This window comes from Heptranchias perlo, chromosome 22 (assembly GCF_035084215.1).
Source record: "Heptranchias perlo isolate sHepPer1 chromosome 22, sHepPer1.hap1, whole genome shotgun sequence".
Taxonomy (NCBI): domain Eukaryota; kingdom Metazoa; phylum Chordata; class Chondrichthyes; order Hexanchiformes; family Hexanchidae; genus Heptranchias; species Heptranchias perlo.
The window spans coordinates 25,079,460-25,098,756 of NC_090346.1; the positions used below are offsets into that span (position 1 = coordinate 25,079,460).

The following is a 19,297-nucleotide window of genomic DNA, read 5'->3' on the forward strand; positions in this document are numbered from 1 at the left end:
TACGCAGCGGCCCGAATACCTCGTCTAGGCGGCCAACCTGGACGCCTCAAAAATGGCCCGACCTAATTTCGGGTCAGACATTATTCAGGCATTCTTGGGGTGCAAGTTTCTGGTCCCCAAAATTGGGCCACATCGCGCCCATTTTATGCCTGTTAAATGGGCACAAAGATGTCCAATATCTACCCTGTTATTTGTTTTGTGCAGTGAGTGAATCTGTTTCTGTTTCTGTTTCTGTTTCTGTTCCTATTTCACAGTGTTTGCCCAGGATGTGGCACTTATTGATCTGGACGGCACTCTGCTAGCAGGTAGGACTTTCCTTTGTTCTGTGCGTTTGTGGAGTGTATATTTGCTGCTGTGATTGATAAACTTAAACTTAAATAAAGCCAATTACATAGGTATGAGGGATGAGTTGGCTAAGGCAGATTGGGAAATTAGATTAAAAGGTATGACAGTAGATAAGCAATGGCAAACATTTAAAGAAATATTTCAATATTCTCAACAAATATACATTCCATTGAGAAATAAAAACTCAACGGGAAAAGTGATTCATCCATGGCTAACTAAAGAAGTTAAGGATAGTATTAGATTAAAAGAAGAGGCCTATAATTTGGCGAAGGAGAGTAGTAAGCCTGAGGATTGGGAGAGTTTTAGAAACCAGCAAAGGTTGAAAAAATTTGAGAAAAAGGGAGAAAATAGAATATGAAAGTGAACTAGCAAAAAATATAAAAATGGATTGTAAGAGCTTCTACAAGTATTTAAAAAGGAAGAGAGTAGCAAAAGTAAACGTTGGTCCCTTAGACGCTGAGACAGGAGAAATTATAATGGGGAATAAGGAAATGGCAGAGACGTTGGGGAAAAATTGGTAGGGGTCGTGTTTGGGCGTAGGTAGCTTGATGCCCTATTACCCCACGCCCAATGACCCCTGCGCAGGCAGGATGCAAGTTTCGGCCCACCAGAGGACTCACCTGCAATCAGCGTTCCATTCCAGGACTTGCTCGTAGAATCAATACAGTTCGCACTTTCCACCATCAGGGGGATGTTTCTTAGAAATCTCTGGTACCTGTTACTGCCTGCACGGAGTCTGAACGGAGATCAGACATCGCACACGTAAAACACAGTTGCAGGTCCCATCCCTATGTTTACACACTGATGAGTTATGCTAAAACATTGAATAAAGGTTGCACACTACTAAATCCCACATCCTCCAAACTGCACGCCAGACCTCACCAATCTGCTGATCTGAGTTGGTGCACCAAGGTTCTCTGCTGATGCACCAAAGTTTCTAGTGTAAGAGGTGGACAGAAGGACGGACATCCTATATCTGCCAGGGGTTGGGGGGGGGGTGCAAGAGGCCACCAGACATATATCCAAAAGGCAGTGGGAGGCAACGGGGGACGAAGTCAATGCCAGGCGCACAGCATCATGAACATGGATGCAGTGCAGGAAGAAGTTCAATGCTTTGACATGAGTGGTCAAGTTGAGTGAGGTCAACTGTCAATTGGTGTCTCCTACCAACTGCACCACGCACTACACCCCCATCACCCACATACCAATAAACTCTTTCCATCAGTACTCAACTCTTCCAACCAGATGCTTCCTCTCACCTTTACACATTACCACTGTTTCAAGCCCCCAGCCACAACTCACAAGCCACGCACACTAGCTATTCAATCATGACAGACACAGCACCCAGACACACGTCCCGCTTTCTTACAGGAGAAGGTGGCGCATATCAGGAGGCAGCAAGTGGCAGTGGCATTTAGCCCCTCAAGCCTGTTCCACCATTCAATGAGATCATGGTGGACCTGTGACCTAACTCCATATAACCGACTTAGCCCCATATCCCTTAATACCCTTGGTTCACAGAAATCTATCAATCTCAGATTTAATATTCACAAGTGAGCTAGCACTAACTGCTTTCTGAAGATGAGCGTTCCAAACGTCTCCCACACTTTGCATGTAGAAGCATTTCCTAACTTCACTCTGGTACGTCCTGGCTCTAAATGTTCGGGTATGTCCCAAACGTGGCGAATGGAGGTGGTAGACTCCAAAGCTCAACAGGGTCATCTAAAGGAGGATTTGAATATATTTGGGAATTGAGCAGACAGGTGGCAGATGAAATTCAAGGCAGAGAAATGCAAAGTGCTTCACATGAAAATAATGTTTATGGAAAATGAAAGAGATTTGGGGTTCCTGATTGGCCATAAATTGAAGGTATCGCAACAATGCTCGGTGACAGTGAGTAAAGCAAATTAGATGTTGGGATGTATTAGAAAGTCAATATTGAGCCAAAATAGTGAGGTAATTCTGCCACTTTATAAATCATTGGTGCGACTGCACTTAGAATACTCTGTATAGTTCTGGTCGCCACAATACAAAAAGGATATTGCAGCTATTGAAAGGATACAGAAGAGAGCAACCAGAATGATTGAGGGGATGAAGGGATTGGATTATGAGGAGCAATTATGTAAATTGAACATGTTCTCACTGGAAAAGAGGTTTTTAGGATTCTAAAGGGACTAGATAATGTAGACCACGACAGGCTATTTCACCTTGTTGTGAACAGTAGAACCAGAGGACAGGGCCTGCGCTCAAAGTGGGGTAAATTCAAACCTAATCTGCGGAACAATATTTCAGTGAGCGAGTGGTCAATCTATGGAACAGAGCGTGGAAGCAGTGAGTATTGATTCATTCAAATGAAAATTAGTTAGATTTCTTTCTGAAAATACCATTTTGGGATTCAATATGTGAGTAATTTGAGACATGACATGTGGTAAGTGTAGCATGCTTGGGAGGAATATGGTGACTTTCGACCTCTGGGGTTTTCCTCATGTCATTTCTGGGTCTGTTGTAGACTAATTGATAGAGATTAATTTTTATGATTAGTCAATAACTCCATTATCATGCAAACTAAATGAAGCTTGGTCTTTTTTCATCTAGCAATTCCTATGTCCCTAATAAATAAAGAAATATGACCAAGGCCAATACTTCAAACTAATTGGATAAGTTAAATTTCTATTTACTTAATTGAATTTCAGGATTAATATTCGTATTTTGGGATGATATTCCAAAATTCTGTTTATTCTACTGTGAAAACTGAAACCGAATAGCCTCTGGTATGACAGACATCCTGGGGGTCACCATTGACCAGAAACTGAACTGGACCAGCCATATAAATACTGTGGCTACGAGAGCAGGTCAGAGGCTGGGTATTCTGCGGCGAGTGACTCACCTCCTGACTCCCCAAAGCCTTTCCACCATCTACAAGGCACAAGTCAGGAGTGTGATGGAATACTCTCCACTTGCCTGGATGAGTGCAGCTCCAACAACACTCAAGAAGCTCGACACCATCCAAGATAAAGCAGCCCGCTTGATTGGCACCCCATCCACCACCCGAAACATTCACTCCCTTCACCACCGGCGCACTGTGGCTGCAGTGTGTACCATCCACAGGATGCACTGCAGCAACTCGCCATGGCTTCTTCGACAGCACCTCCCAAACCCGCGACCTCTACCACCTAGAAGGACAAGGGCAGCAGGCGCATGGGAACAACACCACCTGCACGTTCCCCTCCAAGTCACACACCATCCCGACTTGGAAATATATCGCCGTTCCTTCATTGTCGCTGGGTCAAAATCCTGGAACTCCCTTCCTAACAGCACTGTGGGAGAACCGTCACCACACGGACTGCAGCGGTTCAAGAAGGCGGCTCACCACCACCTTCTCGAGGGCAATTAGGGATGGGCAATAAATGCCGGCCTTGCCAGCGACGCCCACATCCCGTGAACGAATAAAAAAAAAAGACAGAAATAAATAGTTACAGCAGGAGTGGAGTGCGACCTGATCTTCCTATGACTCAATTTGCAGATAGAATAAGGGGGATTTTTAACTTGAAGCGGGTTTCCAGTGGGAAATCTCACATCCGCCAGCATCAGCAGGAGTCCATTGGCAATTTTAACTGGCAGACCTCATTCAAATGCCGTGGGTCCACTTCCCGCCCATTCTGGGCAAGAAGCGGGCATAGAGCGGCTGCCACCTACTGAAGATTGGGTGGCCTTTGTAATGTTCAGGGAGAGGGTTTTGGGAGGATCTGGTTGGAGGGAAGAGAAGGGTGAGCCTGGGGCAGGGGAGCCTGTAACTTTCCTTGTGGGGTTCATAGGAGCAGTCCTGGCCCCACAAAGGGGCAGTTTATGACTTACTTTTTGGGCTTCTTCATCCTTCACGACCTTTGCTGACCTGCCTTCACCTGGCAGAAAGACGCAGCAGCTTCCTCGCTTAGGCCCGGGTTAAAATGCAGTTGGGGTCCTATTGACAATTAGGTTAATTGGACAGAGTAGATAGCGGAAATCTTATTTTGCTGTAATTGGCTGGGAATGCTTAATCTGACACTGCGTGCCTGGAATGGGAAAGTTTTCTATTGCTCAGTATAACATCCTTCAGCTCAATGCAACAGAAAATAAATTGGAATGGTAATAATTATCTCGGAGATACCCAATGCACCAACGTGAAAGGCGTTTACAACAGAAAAGTAGTGATTGAGATTCTACAAAGTAATGTTCTTACGTTACATTAAAATCCAGGCAACAATGTACCAAAAAGGGACCGAAACTGACAAAGTCTCCTTTGTACTAGTGCTACAGGAAGAACAGGTTTAAATAACCTTGTGTCGCATGCTTCGAATTTTCAAAAACTTTGTGAGATTTTCCTTCCGCTAAGCTGTACCAGAATTTTTGCTGCTAGAATTACTCTGTGATTTGCGGCAGTGCCAGGCATTCTCACTGTGGAATGGATACATGCATGAATAGAAGCTTTTCTAGTGTAGATTTGCTTTTGACTCGATATGAAAAGTTGTGTTAACTTTCAGATTCCTTTTCAACAACCATAAACCTGAAAGGTGGAAGCGTGAGGCTACTTGGTAGACATAGCTGGAACAGAGCTGTTACTATATGCCTGCTTTCAGGAAATGTTGGAGGGTTTAAGCAGCTGGCATTAGTTCCGGACCATTTCAGAAAACCAGAAAACCTTCAGCTCATCCATATCCTGAGTCCAAACCTAGATCTTACTGTGCTTTCATCAATGGAATCCCTGCTGTTTGGTCTATTTTTACTGCTATCAGGTAAACAATCTTAACAAAATGAATTATCTAATTAGGATGCTCTATTAATTGCTCTTATTTTATTTTTTCCCCTTTAATTGGAGACATTTAAGCACCAAGACTGTTTGCTAGGAGGAATATTTCTACTAACGCAATAGTTCAAAGTAATACTGCCTTTAAAGTTCTACGAGAAACACTAAAAGAATAATTAGGGTAAAACCTACCATGCATTTAATATTTCATATTTAAAAATATAAGTCTCCCAGCAAGTCAGTGAGGGAATTTAACTACAGTGGAACTTCCATTGTCTGCCATAATGGAGGAGACCCCAGATGGGTAAAGGAAACTGGCAGATAATTGCGCATTTCCAAATCTTAGTCTTAAATCTGTGGAGCAGCAATATCCTGGAAATGAAGCACAAAATGAGAATAACATGAATTGAGTTTGATTTTTCAGGGCTGTGAGATGATTTGCATTAGATGGAATGGATTTTTTTTTGCAGGCTGTGTACTAAGCAATGTCCCATCAAGGCTTTATCCTGTGAAAATTTCGATGAATAATCGGGAAGGCGGCTAATTGGAGTAATGATAATAGAGGTTCCACTATAGTGCACCGTCAGAATTGCTAATTTTTCACTTGCTCTGTGCTCACTGATCGTCATCTCCATACACAGGTCAACATCTTCCATAGAGAAAATGGGCATGATTTTACCTGGAGCCGGGAAGAGAACAGGGGGGTAGATTATCGCCCGGGAAACCCAAAAGTAAAGTTAGCGGGTTGGAATCTGCGATCCCGACCTGATTGAATTACAAAAATGTTAATTCCGGGTTTTGTGCCCGGCAGCCAGCTTGATTGACAGGCTGTCTACCTATCGGATGGGAAAGCAGCCAGGGAGAGGGCAGCATCCGCAGGGGTTGGATGGGGGAGATTGGGGACAGATCAGTGTCCTCGTGGGTTGGATGAGATTGGGGGGCGGGGCGATCACTGTGGGGGAGGTGAGAAGCCAGCGATCAGGTGGGGACCCGGGCATCGGGGGGCGGCTCGGACACCGGGCGGGGGGTTGGCCGATCGCAGTGGTCCGATCACGGCAGGTAAGCTTATTGGGCCTGAAGGAAACACTCCTGCTCCTCCTGGCCCACAAGCAGTCCAATAAAGGCTCTTACCTGATGAACCGGCCCTTCTCACCTCCTTTTACCTGGCGAGATTCACGAGCCCCGGGAAAGCCGTCCTGGAAGGGTTAAATCTAAAGCTCAGTTAAAATCAATTAAAGAAACACTATTTATCATCTCTTAACTATCTTAATTGCCCGGCTAATGACCCACCCGATGGCACTAATTGGGTACGCAACCTTGGCGATTCGGCTCTGCATATGCATCCAAACGGGCCCATCTTGAACCCGAAGTGGGCGCGTTGGAGCTGGCTTGCAGTCGCGACCCAAAAACTGCTATTTTCACCTCCCCCCCCCGACACCAACACACCTGTTCTTGGAGGTTAAAATCCCCCCCAATCCATTTCATTCAGATATGCAGGGCTGTGTCTTGGAATGAAGGGGTTACCAGGTTAATTGCTCCTTTGTTGTTTTTACTTTTGAGTTTTTTTTGTTCTAACTCTATATAGGCCTCATTATGTATAATTTGATTGCTTAATTTGAGGTCTGCTTCACTTCCTTTTGCCATTTTGTGGTGTGACTTCGATGTGGCCCAAGCTGCCATTATCTTTTAGCCTTTGTGTTGTGCGCTGCCAAGATTAGCTGATGCTGATATACTACAATGATTGAGTGGAACGCGCATGATTTCCTGAGTGAGATTCCAGGGATCGCTGGGGTTTGTGTTTTCTTAATTTTGTAAATGCAGCAGATTTTTGTTATTACAGTATATAAAAATGACTGCACAGCAACAATGACACCAGTGTCATATTTTTTAAAGTCTGTACCATTGTATAGAAAAGACATTCTTTTAGTATTGAATGTATTGCTTTCAGAATACAGTGTGGAACACAGGAAAATGCAGCATCATTAAAGACTCTGCAGTTCATCTGACTGGACCCAAAAACGAATACAATCCACCGTTCCTTCAAATATCCGTCCAACTCTCAATTTTTCTACGCTATTTGTCTTCACTTTCTCCCTGGGCAGTTTATTCCACACCTGAATCATCTTCTGTGTAAAGTAGTCTCTGTGCATCTTAATCTGTCTGCCATTCTGAATACATTTTTCTGTTGCTGTTATACAGTGCTCAAACACCACAGAGGTGGGTGGGACTGGAAGGTGCAGTGAGCTAGCATGCTATCCATTTACTTAGGGAGCTTGGGTTTGAATTCGGTCCTTACTGATGGAAAGAAAGTTTCCTCTGTCTGCTGGCTGTAAGGTTTCCACCCATGAAACGTGGGAGTGTCATTCTGCAGCAAGCTGTGCAAAACTTGGCCTGGGAGTGCTTTGTGCTGATATTGGGTAACAACATTGAAATAAAAAAATTCCACTCCCCAGAATTAACATCCTTCAACCTAGAAAAATAAGTTTTAAAAAAGGTTCCATTGAGCCTAACTCCCTTGTGCTTGCAGGCTCTGAAAGTTATCTGTATGTACTACAGAATGTCATGCCTAGTTGGCATCTTATCTTGGGTTGGGTGGATACTCACTTAAGAAATCTGAAGTTTGATTAAAAAAATAAACATTTGTTTAAAAAACATGACTATGCATGAATGAGTGCTGTGCATGTATCAACGTGCAATTATAGGAGGGAAGCTCTGGGCAGGGGAGGTGGCAGCCATGTTTTTCACAGAAAATACTAGAAATACAGAGCACATCACTGTGTTTGAAAGACAAAGACAAAGTAACGTTTTGAGAACTTTCATCAGAACTTGCCCTTAGCATTGGCCTTTTTTGGGGGGATTTTAACTGGGAGAGGATTTCAGGCATGCGGGACTGGGCAAAAGATGGAGCATGGTACCCATCCGATGTTTGAGGCCCGAGCTATTTTAATTACCGGGCCACATTTAGCTAGCTGCCCACCCGAAACAGGTGGAAAGAGGCAGCTGGCTGGCTTCAGGCAGGCCAAAATCGCAGGGCCCAGAGGCCGCCCACCAGCACCAAGGTTAGTCATAGAGGTTGGGGGAAATGGGACTGTTTTGTAGATGGAAAAGGTCGAGGGGGGGAGGCATATGGGGCAGCAGAGGCATAGACATTCCTGTTGATGCTCAGAGGATCATTCTTGCTTCTCCTGGCCCCACTAAGAAAATTTTGTCACTTACCTTAGAGGGCCTCCACTTCTTCCCCAGAGCCCCGTTCAGTAGGCTGTTAAAATGCCATTGGGGGTCCTAATAACATCATAGGATCCTGATTTGCCTGTATTCATGAAACTCTGTTCTGATTCAGGCATGCACCTTTGCTGCCTTAAAAAAAGGCCAGTTAAAGTGGCTGCAGAATCAAGCAGGAACAGGGCAGTAAGACTTTGCACAGCTATTTTAAATGCCTGTCTGCCCCGTTCCCACCAAATGGGGTGGGTTAAAATTCCCCAGCTTTTCTCTTTCAGAAGCAGACTGACCTGCTCTGCATTCCCAGCACTTTTTGTTTCTTATTTTATATTTCCAGCATTCATGGTTTTTCTGTAATAGTTCACATGCTATTAGCATGGAATCTTAAGGTCCACTTTTAAAAGGGTGTGTGGTTACATAAAGCGATTTGTAGAAAGTATTTGTTGCACTAATAGAACCCATGCATTTTTTGTTTCCATTTAGCTTTGAACAATGGCAATTCCAGAGGATCTGCTGCTTTTCTGTAGCTGGATGGTGGAAAGTCTAGTTTTTAAAATACTAATTTTACGTATATATTCATATCAGGTTACGTCACGGTGCCCTCTACCCATATGGTGATGTTAATATCTCTATGATGCAATGGGGGTGGAATTGAATATTGACAGGGACACAAAACAGACGGTATCATATCGATCGCCTGTTATACGCTCGGCCTGATATTTAGTTCCACTGGCCGTCCATGTCCAATTTCACCTCCATTGAGTTTGTCAATGGCTGCAGGGAACGGATTGCGTTTGGCACACTATTATTTTTGATGAAGCTAGGCATACTCTCATGTTGTGTATTTTTCCACATCAGTGTTAGGGAGTAATTGTGTTTATGATTCTGATCCAGTGCACGTCACAGCCATGAAAGAACATCACAGACTGCAAGCAAGAAGTGTTTTTGACCTGGTCGGAATGATTCACTGTAGCACAGACCGCTCTATTTCGTACCTCATGTATGGTTGTTACTGCGGAATTGGAGGGAGTGGCTGGCCACGGGATGGCACAGATTGGTAAGGAAGGCTTCTGTACTTCTGTACTTTTTTAAAGCTGCAGTTGCTAGGATTTGTTTTTCTTGGGTTTAGTCTTTGAAAGTCACCACATTTATGAGTGAAGCCAAAGCCAGGTCCTAGTCCAGCTAGTAAAAACAATCTGACAAAAGCACCACAGAACATGGTTACATAATCCTCCTTCCCACTAGGTCACCACACACTTGTCACATACCTAACTAGCACCAGTGCCTACTCCCAGACTGTCCACACCTCCAAGATCAATAATCCTCACACACATGTATTTACCACCAGACTCCCAGGAATGAGGTTGCTTCCTCCACTCCTAATTTTCTGATCTAGACAGAGATGTGTAAAAGGCAACTGAAAGCTATCCTTAATAATTTAACAATTTAATCCTCATTCATAAACAACATTCCCATGTATCCTGTCCCCCTTTCCTCCCCTTCCCCAGTTGTTCCATAAAAGCCTGAGGGTAATTTTAACTTTTATTGCCAAGGGAAAAAAAAGATGCTGGTGTCTGCTTCTTTCTTTAAAAAAATCTTTAACATGTTGCCAGCAGTATCTGACTTTGAGGTGTTTGATGCCTGCATACTGATAGTAATAACTAATTGATTTAAATGAAGAGCTTATCACCCTCACTGAGAAATAGCTGGGGCACTGAGCCTTATATCTGCAGGATGGAAGGATTTACACCCGCTCATTTGAAAATTAAACGCTGAACAATTTCTAGAAATAAAAATACCACTTAAAAACTTCCCTTATGGTCTCACATGTGAAGGCCCTGTCTTGTGCATAACTGAATGGCGAGTGCTGAGTTAAAGCGATCTCAGCTGGGATAGCAGTGGGTGTGCTACAACAGATCTCAGTGCTCCTGGGTTAGGAAGAGCAGCATTGAGCCACGGTTCCTGTTATTGATTACTATCCAGTGATTTCTGCTGGTTAGTGCATGTGTGTGGACGCTGGGTGAGGTTAGGAATGGGCTCAGCTACGATGGTCAAATAATCTGCTGATACTCACTGTCTAGGTTCAAACATGAACAGTGGCCATGTTGAGTGAGGTACCAGAGGCACTCATAGAATTGTACCCCCAGCAAGAATCAGTGCTTTTAGGAGAAGAGGGGAAATATTGGTGGGGAAGAAAAAGACCACTTATCACTTGCTTCTGTCGCTCTAGGCAGACACTGGCATCCATGGAAGAAAATCTTTTGGTGAGACACTGGCGGTACATTTTGTCTCTCCACACACTCACAATAGATTTAGCACTCAGCCAATTTGTTATTTTTCTCATTCGTTTATTCCTTCTTTTTTCTTAAGGTGCTGCCATACTCACGACTGCTGTTATGGGAAAGCAGAGAGAGTCGGTTGTCATCCTAAGTCAGACATTTATAACTGGTATTGCAGTTATGGTACTCCTAGATGTGGTGAGTAAATCAAGAGATCATTCTTAAAGGGGCATTGTACCTCAGAAGATAATAAACATCGATTTTAACAGGAGGCGGGATTGGGATCGGTGCATGAAGGGCCCGAAGCAACCGGTGCACCCGGAAGTCGGCAACGAAGCGAGACCCAGACGATTTTAACGGCCGGGCCTCTCTTACATGGAGCTTGACAGCTTCCCAGCTGAACCCACTACCTGGCCGGCGGGTGGGAGTGGGATTTCTGGCAGCAAGAGACCGCCACTGGGGACCCACGGGAAAGGTCCCCAACACTAAAGTAGGTTGATCAGGGAGAGGGGGCGGGTTGGGGGGTGAGCAGGTCAGGGAGAAGGCCGGAGCAGGGGCGGCCCAAGGTTTCCTTGTGGGGCCCAAAGGAGCACTCTGTTCCTCCTGGCCTGCAAAGAAACGTAAATAATTTTAAAGGAACTTACATTGCTGGGCCTTTTCTGGCCCTTGATCCAGCAGATTTGGCCTGTTGGAAAAGCCATCACTGCTCCTCCACTCAGGTCTCTGGTTAATATTGCAGTCGCGCCCTGATGACATCACCGGAGGCCAATCTGATCATTTAAAGAAATACCACCCCCCCTCCCCACCGGCTTTTGGCAGGTGTTGTTGCCACCTGCAATTTTAAATGAAATTACAAAAGATGCCCATCAACAAAGATGACCATTATATATAGATTTAGTACAATGAGTAGTACAGAGTTCAAATATGTATTAGGATACTGGATTAATAGACAAAATAAGCTGTTGGATATTTCACTCCAGGTATTGGGAGTGGAAATGTCTTTTGTCCTGGGCTGACTAAATGTTAAAACATGACCTGCTTCAACTCGTTTTTCCTCTTTTGGAGACTGAAGCCAATAATGGTCATAACAACAATCTGTGCCTCAGAGTATTTGTCCTGGGTAACAAGCATTGGTAATATTTGAGAATGTTCTATTTTGTAATCAATCTTACCCAAATCAAATCCAAATTATGCCTAATAGTTCAGAAATATGATGCACCTTTTAGGGAATTGAAATGTTCCTCCAGGTTTCAAAAAACATCAGATATAAGCTCAGAGAGAGCAAAAAAAAATCAACTTTATAATCAATGGGGGAACAATAAAGGCCCCGATATTACAAGGGAGGTGGGATGGCAGCGGGAAGGCGACTGGGTGCGTGGGTAACCCACCCAGTAAAATCCGTCCGTTCCCCACCCGATCGCGGGTAAATTGAAGCCACTTACCATGGGTTTCCCATCGTCAACCTCCGCAGCGGGTGGACTGCACACCCGTATCACAGGCTGTCAGCTGGAGGAACTCTATTTAAAGGGGCAGTCCTCCAATGCTGCTCCTGCAGCAAACAACCAAAAGTACAGAATGGAGCAGACCAGGGGAAAGGCTGCTCCCAGATTTAATGATACCTCACTCCAGGTCCAATTGGATGGGGTGAGGAGGAGGAGGGATATTTTCTACCCAGTAGCCGGGAGGAAGTGGCCTGTCTCTGCCACCAAGAAGGCTTGGCTCGAGGTGGCAGAGGAGGTCACCAGCAGCAGCAGCAACGTCTCCCACACACGGATCCAGTGCAGGAAGGGCTTCAATGACCTAACTAGGTCAGCCAATGTGAGTACACTTACTCATTCTCCTACACTCCGTCTTCCACATCACCGCCCCCACCCCACAACTCCTTCTGCACTGCCAACACTACTCTATCACATCACTCCTCACACCCACTATATCCTCATCCTCAACTTACCTGCATTTACTCACCTCCCCAGTACTCATCCCACCACTACCATTCAACCCAATTGTCACAGAATGTCATGGCTCTGTCCCATACTCACCCTCTGATGCATTTCTTGTACGGTCAGCCTCACCCAAACCAATGCATTCAGCGGTTGGCCACGTCACCATCCCTCACTCACGCCTCTCTACTTTCTCCCCTTATAGGAGAAGAGAGCCCAGAATGCACGGGAGAGGGGGAAGACCGGAGGGGGGCCGCAACATCAGGTCGTCCTCACGGACGCAGAGCAGGAGACTCTTGAACTAGGCCGCACCCTCAAGTGCCTGTCCGTCGGGGACACCAAGACTGCCACCCGACAAACGGCTGGTGACAGAACTTTAACATTCAGCACTCACAATAGCAAATGATGTTAACATGCCTTGCCATCTTCAGCACCTCAACATTTGTCATCATGCTTAATATTGCCTTCTGTTCTCTTACAGGGCCGTGTCAGCAGAGGGTGATTCCTCAGTGGACCTGCCGGCCTCTGAGGGGGCACCGTCACATCTGAGTGAGCCATCCACCAGCGCATATACACACACCTCGGTGGGTCCCCATCCTCAGTTAGTTGGGGTCACACATGGTGAGTCACCACACACATGTGAGCACAAGCAGACACTGGTGGCAGGGCAGCTGTGGAGAGTCCGCTTCGGTGGGAGCACTCTTCTCCAGGCTCTGCTCAGCTGGACACAGATGCTGAACCCTGGGGGCCATCCTTTGAAAGGAGAATGAACGAGGGGCAGCAGCACATTTGCGAGGTGCTGGAACAGGTGCCACGCACACTCTCCACAATCGCGCAGAGGATGGAGGAGTCCAACTCCTGCATGAGTGGAATGGTAGCACAGGTACAGGAGGGAATCTCTGAGATACTGTCACAGGGACGTGAGGGCATCTCTGAGATAGTGTCGCAGGTAAGTGCGGGAATGTCTGCCATGGAAGGCTAGCCTCCATCGAGCTTCAAGCACGACTCACCAATGAGTCCATTGAGGCACTGACAACGGCCCTTCGGACTCAGGGTGAGCAACTTTCTGCCGCCTTAAACAGGCAGGCAGCTACTCTGGCACTGGTCTTACAAGGCTTCACACATGTCCTCGAAACTGTCGTCCAGCAGGGTGGTAGGAGTGATGTGGGCCTGGCCCAAGAGAGGGATGATGGCGAAAGGGGACATGGAAGTGGGAACGCCACTCAAAGCGCCCCCACGGCTCACCCATTGCCCCCCTCTCAACCAGTACATGCAATGCTGCCTCCTCTCCGGGTGGCCGAGTCTGCCCCTGCACAGTTGCAGATGGAGGACTCTTTGGAGGGGCCCTCACGGGCACCAAAACCCAGAGGGCGTAGTCTCAAAGCATCTAATCGGTCAGGGCATGAACAAGAGCAACCTGCCACTACCTCTGCTGCAGCCACAGGGGAAGCACCACGTAGGAGTAGTCGGAAGTGTAAGGCAAAGGTTTTGTCAGCACAAAGGGGATGCACAAGGGTGTTTGACGGTTTGTCATGTTTTTTATTTACATTTGATTTTTGTTAATGGCACATTAAATATTATTATTTTCACCACTACTGCCACGTCTTGGCCATTCTTGACTGGCTTATGTAATAAGTCCCTTTCATGAGGTTCACCATGAACACCCACACTTGATGCCACCCATTGGGTCACCCTACAGTGGGTGTATGTGTAGGTGCATGACTATTTTGTGCAGGTGCCTGTGGTGCAGCACTGTGTTGTGGAGCTCCATGTGGCGGAGGTGGACGGCGTGCCTGGCAAGGCTGGTGATGTTGCTTGTCCTCAGATGAAGTGATGAATGCAGCTATGGCGCCCCCCAACCTGAAGATGTGAATTTGAGGGGGTCCACAAAGTAGGTAAATGTGTTTGCACAGTAGAGTTTTGGTTATAAATTAAGAATTTTGAGTGGAAAGACAAAGGAGTTGCAACCAAAACTTTGTCTGAAGTGACAGAGTACCCTGCTGCAATAAATGAGGTTTTCACCCCACCTGTCAAATAATTTTTTGCATCTCCCACTGGCTGCTGGCTGAAACACATGTGCTCCAACAGGGAGTGTTTCCCACAGCACAGGAAACACACTGAGGATCCTTCAAAATTGCACCCATGCCGAAATCTCAATGAGGTCTGTCAAGTACCTCAAGTATCTAAATAACTATGTGAAGTAGCATTCCGCCGGCTTTAATTGCAGGTGAGAGTCCCGCATGCGGGAGCTGCTCATGCAGCCGAACGCGTCACTGGGGAACCCGGAAGTCAGTGGGTTGGAGCCGGGCTCCGAACCCACTCCAGGATTCCGCCATTTTAGGAGCCCCCAACGCACCCGCTCGGCCATCTGAAAATCGGCCCCAATGTGTTTGGGGGGGAGGGGCGTGATGGAAACACTTTCAATCTAAAGTCAAATGGGAATCAACTCCCTTTCCAGTCCTTGAGACTGATCTCACAGCTTGAAAGCTATTAGAAGTTGAGATGCCCAGAAGCACAGTTTGAACATCAAGATAAAACAATGTACAAAATTCACAATTGTTTTGGTTCATTGAGTTTATTGTGGAGAACATGATGAGTAGTGAAAAGGGCATTCAGTACTCAAAGGGAAAGCATCATATTTATAAACAGAACCCAGTTTGTACTCGAATGAGCACCACCCACTACTTGGAAGTAATTGCTGAGAATTCCCTATTGTTTGACTAATGTGATTTATTTCAAAAATTACAATATTTTTTCTCAATTGCTTAATTTCCAAGAGGTGGTCTAACCATCAGGACTCCTATTAAAAATTCAATTGCAAAAAATAATTACATAAGATTACCATTTTCTTTTATTATTAATCTACTTCTGCTGAACTTTTGATTATTATTGAACAGTGAGTGCTGATGATATCAAGAGAACTGGGTTGAAGAAGTTACTGTACCCAACAACTAAATTGACATCATCAAAGATACAGTCACTAGCCCAAAGTGCTCCAGTAATCACATTGTTTTGACTGTGTATGTTAAATCTATCTCCACACCGCACGGTACAACGGCTGCTTAAATCCAGGTCTCTCAGTGATGTGATCAGAACTCACTTGTATTTCTTGTGTAAGTCTATCGAAATATCACAACACAAAGGTTAATAGGTTTAATCATAATTTTTGGTAACCCTTTAAAAGAAGGTATTGTAAGGCATTCACCCTTCTGTCATCAAGAGAGCACCACCAAAATTGAAAGTCCCTTTAATAGGAGTCAAGAGCAGCTGGGTCAAAGGTCATTGAAAGCCCAGCGACGTTCTTCTCCTATGTTAAGCACTGAATCATGTGTAGCTGATCTATCAACTTGAAAGCTAGCAAAAGTTATCCTTATGTGTCTCCATACTCGTTCTGCAGAGAAACAAAAACCCGTAAAGTTTAAAGAGGGAATTACTGTGTCAACAGTCTTATTAAAAATCAAATGGTTACTGGCAGGATGGTGACACTGAGCATTCGAGCACTAATTACCCAGCTGAGGCTCTCCCTTATTTTTCTTCCTCTCTATAAGGTGACATTCAAGTCTCCATTTGGTACCTCTCAGCTCTGTTTATGTTGGGAACTGAGCAAACAGGGATCGTACCTATAGTTGTCCCATTCCATTGCATTGAATGTTAGTGCTCGATTGCTCGAAGTCAGCACCCGGCCTGTATTTGATTTTTAATAAGACTGTTGGAACTGAAACTCCCTCCTTATTTTTCTGCAGAATAAATATGGATACATTTTTACTGACTTTCCTCTTGAATGAATCAAACTGTGAAACATAACTTCACTGAGCTTTTAATACTTCTATTGACCCAGCTACACTTGACTCCCATTACAGATACTTCCTAACTTTTAATCAAGCTGCATCTTCCTTCACTTCTGAGTGATTAGACTATCTCAACATTACAGTGAGGTTGGTCTCGTAGCAGACAAGTCTCTTTTGGTCAATTTAGTTACCAACTCATTAGCCTCATGACGAGTCTACTGAGAAAACCCTTTATTACTGTTTGCTCATTTTAGAAAAACAGCACAGATTGCAAATTGAGTTTAACCAAGCCTGTTAAATTCCAATCAGAACATTTTAAAATCTGAAACTTATAGTTACTTTAATGTAGTTTGGTCTTTTCATTTAAGGTAGCATTGTATCAAAATAGACAGTGCCGCCAAAACTTGGAAGTCTTGAGTTGGATATAGTGATAGATGTGGATAGTAAGGCTCTTGCATTTGTCATTTTACAACATGAAGCCAAGAAGTCACCTGAGCTGCTATTTCTGAGCTAGTTTTGATCTAAGTGGCTCCGATGAGTATACAGGAGTGTTCCTTCTCACTTTCCCTTCCTTTGTAAAAGAGAAGGCATGTTTATATATTAATGATTTCTACATCTAGCCCTGGGGCATAGCTCTGGAGCAACCATTTAAAAGGCTTAATCTAATGAAGAAGAATAAGGTGCATTTATGTAGCTACTTATGCATCCTCAGGACACCCCAAAGTGCTTCACAGCCAATTAATTACTTTTGAATTGTCGTCATTGTTGTTTAAAGTTCTACAACAGCAAGGAGATAAATGATCAGTTAATTTTTTTATTGATATTGGTTGAGGGATGAATGTTGGCCAGGAGAACTACAATGATCTACTTCAAATAATGCTGTGGGATCATTTATACCCATCTAACCAGGCAGATAGGGCCTTGGTTTAATATCTCATCTGAAATAATGGCACCTTTGACAATTCAGCACTCGCTCAGTACTGCACTGAAGTATCAGCCTAGATAAAGTACTCAAGTCCTGGAGTGAGGTTTGAATACACAACTTTCTGATTCAGTCAAGAGTACGACCAACTGAGTGTTTAATACTAATTACTTCGCATCAAGTAATGAGATTCTTTTTATTTATTTGTTTTTATTACAGGGAACTTGTTTGACAAGTGCGAAAGGATGATTTGCATTTGTGACATGCAGTTATCAAAATGTTTAAAGAAGGCTGTATACCAGAAGATATATGCGATATGGCCCAATTTCCTTTGTGGAAGAAGAAGACCACGATGTAATTGATATTAAATAATATGGGTATATTCAGAAATGTGGGTAGTGTTTCATTGTAGAGCTAGCTTTAACTTGGTAACAATTGTCCCCATGAGACTCAGCACATAAAGAATCAGCAACATTCTATGTAAAAATATAAGGTTTTTTTTTCTGATTCCTACACTTACAGCAGGGAACAACGAGTAGATTGTGGGGAATTGCAGCCATGCTGCCTCTGATGTTCTATCCATTAACTTTAATGAATGGAAAATCACAGTCTGCAGTCATGATATGCCTGCTGGAATGCGTCGCTGCCTGCTGGAGTGCGGGATTGCAGATTCAATCCTATCAGTTACCCTTCCTCAGTAAAGTTGTGCTTTAATAGTGATGTTAGAATAAATCTCATTTATAGGGTTCCAGCGTTTACCACATCTAAAAGAGGACACGGGCTGCGGCAGCAACAACAACAACAACAACAACTTGTATTTATATAGCGCCTTTAATATAGTAAAACCCCCCAATGCACTACACAGGAGTGATTATCAAACAACTTTTGACACTGAGCCACATAAGGAGATATTAGGACAGGTGACCAATAGCTTGGTCAAAGAGGTAGGTTTTAAGAAGCATCTTAAAGGATAGAGAGGCGGAGAGGTGGAGAGGTTTAGGGAGGGAATTCCAGAGCTCAGGGCCTAGGTAGCTGAAGGCACGGCCGCCAATGGTGGAGCAAAAGAAAATCAGGGAGACGCGAGAGACCAGAATTGGAGAAGAGCAGTGATCTCGGAGGGTTGTAGTGCTGGAGGAGGTTACAGAGATAGGGAGGGTGAAGCCATGGAGGGATTTGAAAACAAGGAAGAGAATTTTAAAATCGAGGCATTGCCATACCAGGAGCCAATTTAAATCAGCGAGCACAGGGGCAGAACAGTGTTAAGCAACTTTGATGCAAATCTCACCTGTATTCAGATTAAAGATATCAAGTGTCAATCTCTGAGCTGACTCCTCTGTTACAAGACCTGATTTGTGTACAGATTTTTTTTTTCTTCAGTTTCCATGATGTTGCTATGTAAAGGAAGGGTGTGTACTTTGAATCTGTCATGTGTGGACACTATTGATATGACCGTTTAACAGGAATTGGAGATGGGGTGGCACGAGGGAGATAGAAAACTAAAATTTGTTGCAAGATTAAAATGTCTCCTCTTGAAGAGATAAATGAATCTAGAAGATCAACTGCTGGGTTAGAATGTCTTTTACCATCTGATTATGAAAGACGGAAGTGGTGTTTATTTTGCCTCCAGAGACCACACCTGATGACTAATCTGTAATCTAAATACAGGAGAGAGGTACATCATGGCCAGTCTCACCATTCCCCATTAAGGAGCAAAGAAAAGTGTCAAAAAGTGACTAGAAATTAAAGAAAGATAAACTAAAGACAGGTACCTAGCAGCAAGTAGTGACTGCCTGCTGTAGAGTTGAGATTGAAAGCTGACTTCAGGCAGAACCAGACAGGAAGAGATGCACCAGTGAACTTTCGCGCATTCAATCAAACAGCCAAACAAAACTCAGGTGTCATATCGAAGAAACGCGGTAAAAACCTACGTCTCCACAGTGAATGGCAAGACAGTCACTTGCCCAAGTACCCACGGTAGGTTGGAGACTTGGGCGGGTTTGAATTTGTGCGGGGTTTCTCCC

General features: G+C 44.5%; 1 protein-coding gene across 1 annotated transcript; it reads left to right on the top strand.

Moving 5' to 3' along the window:
• The first annotated feature begins 258 nt into the window (after positions 1 to 258).
• Positions 259 to 17,709, top strand: LOC137340901 (phospholipase A2-like). The gene is made up of 5 exons (XM_068003704.1): positions 259 to 305; positions 4,866 to 5,117; positions 9,242 to 9,404; positions 10,718 to 10,824; positions 17,496 to 17,709. The coding sequence occupies exons 2-5, from the start codon at positions 5,078 to 5,080 to the stop codon at positions 17,636 to 17,638; spliced, it is 453 nt and encodes a 150-aa protein (XP_067859805.1). The 5' UTR covers positions 259 to 305; positions 4,866 to 5,077; the 3' UTR covers positions 17,639 to 17,709.
• The last annotated feature ends 1,588 nt before the right edge of the window (positions 17,710 to 19,297 follow it).

Bases quoted from the DNA above. Each gene is read 5' to 3' on its own strand.
- LOC137340901 (XM_068003704.1), top strand. From the start codon at position 5,078: ATGGAATCCCTGCTGTTTGGTCTATTTTTACTGCTATCAG. The intron at 9,405-10,717 runs GTAAGGAAGGCT...TTTTTTCTTAAG, and splicing joins CCACGGGATGGCACAGATTG to GTGCTGCCATACTCACGACT. The intron at 10,825-17,495 runs GTGAGTAAATCA...TTTTTATTACAG, and splicing joins TTATGGTACTCCTAGATGTG to GGAACTTGTTTGACAAGTGC.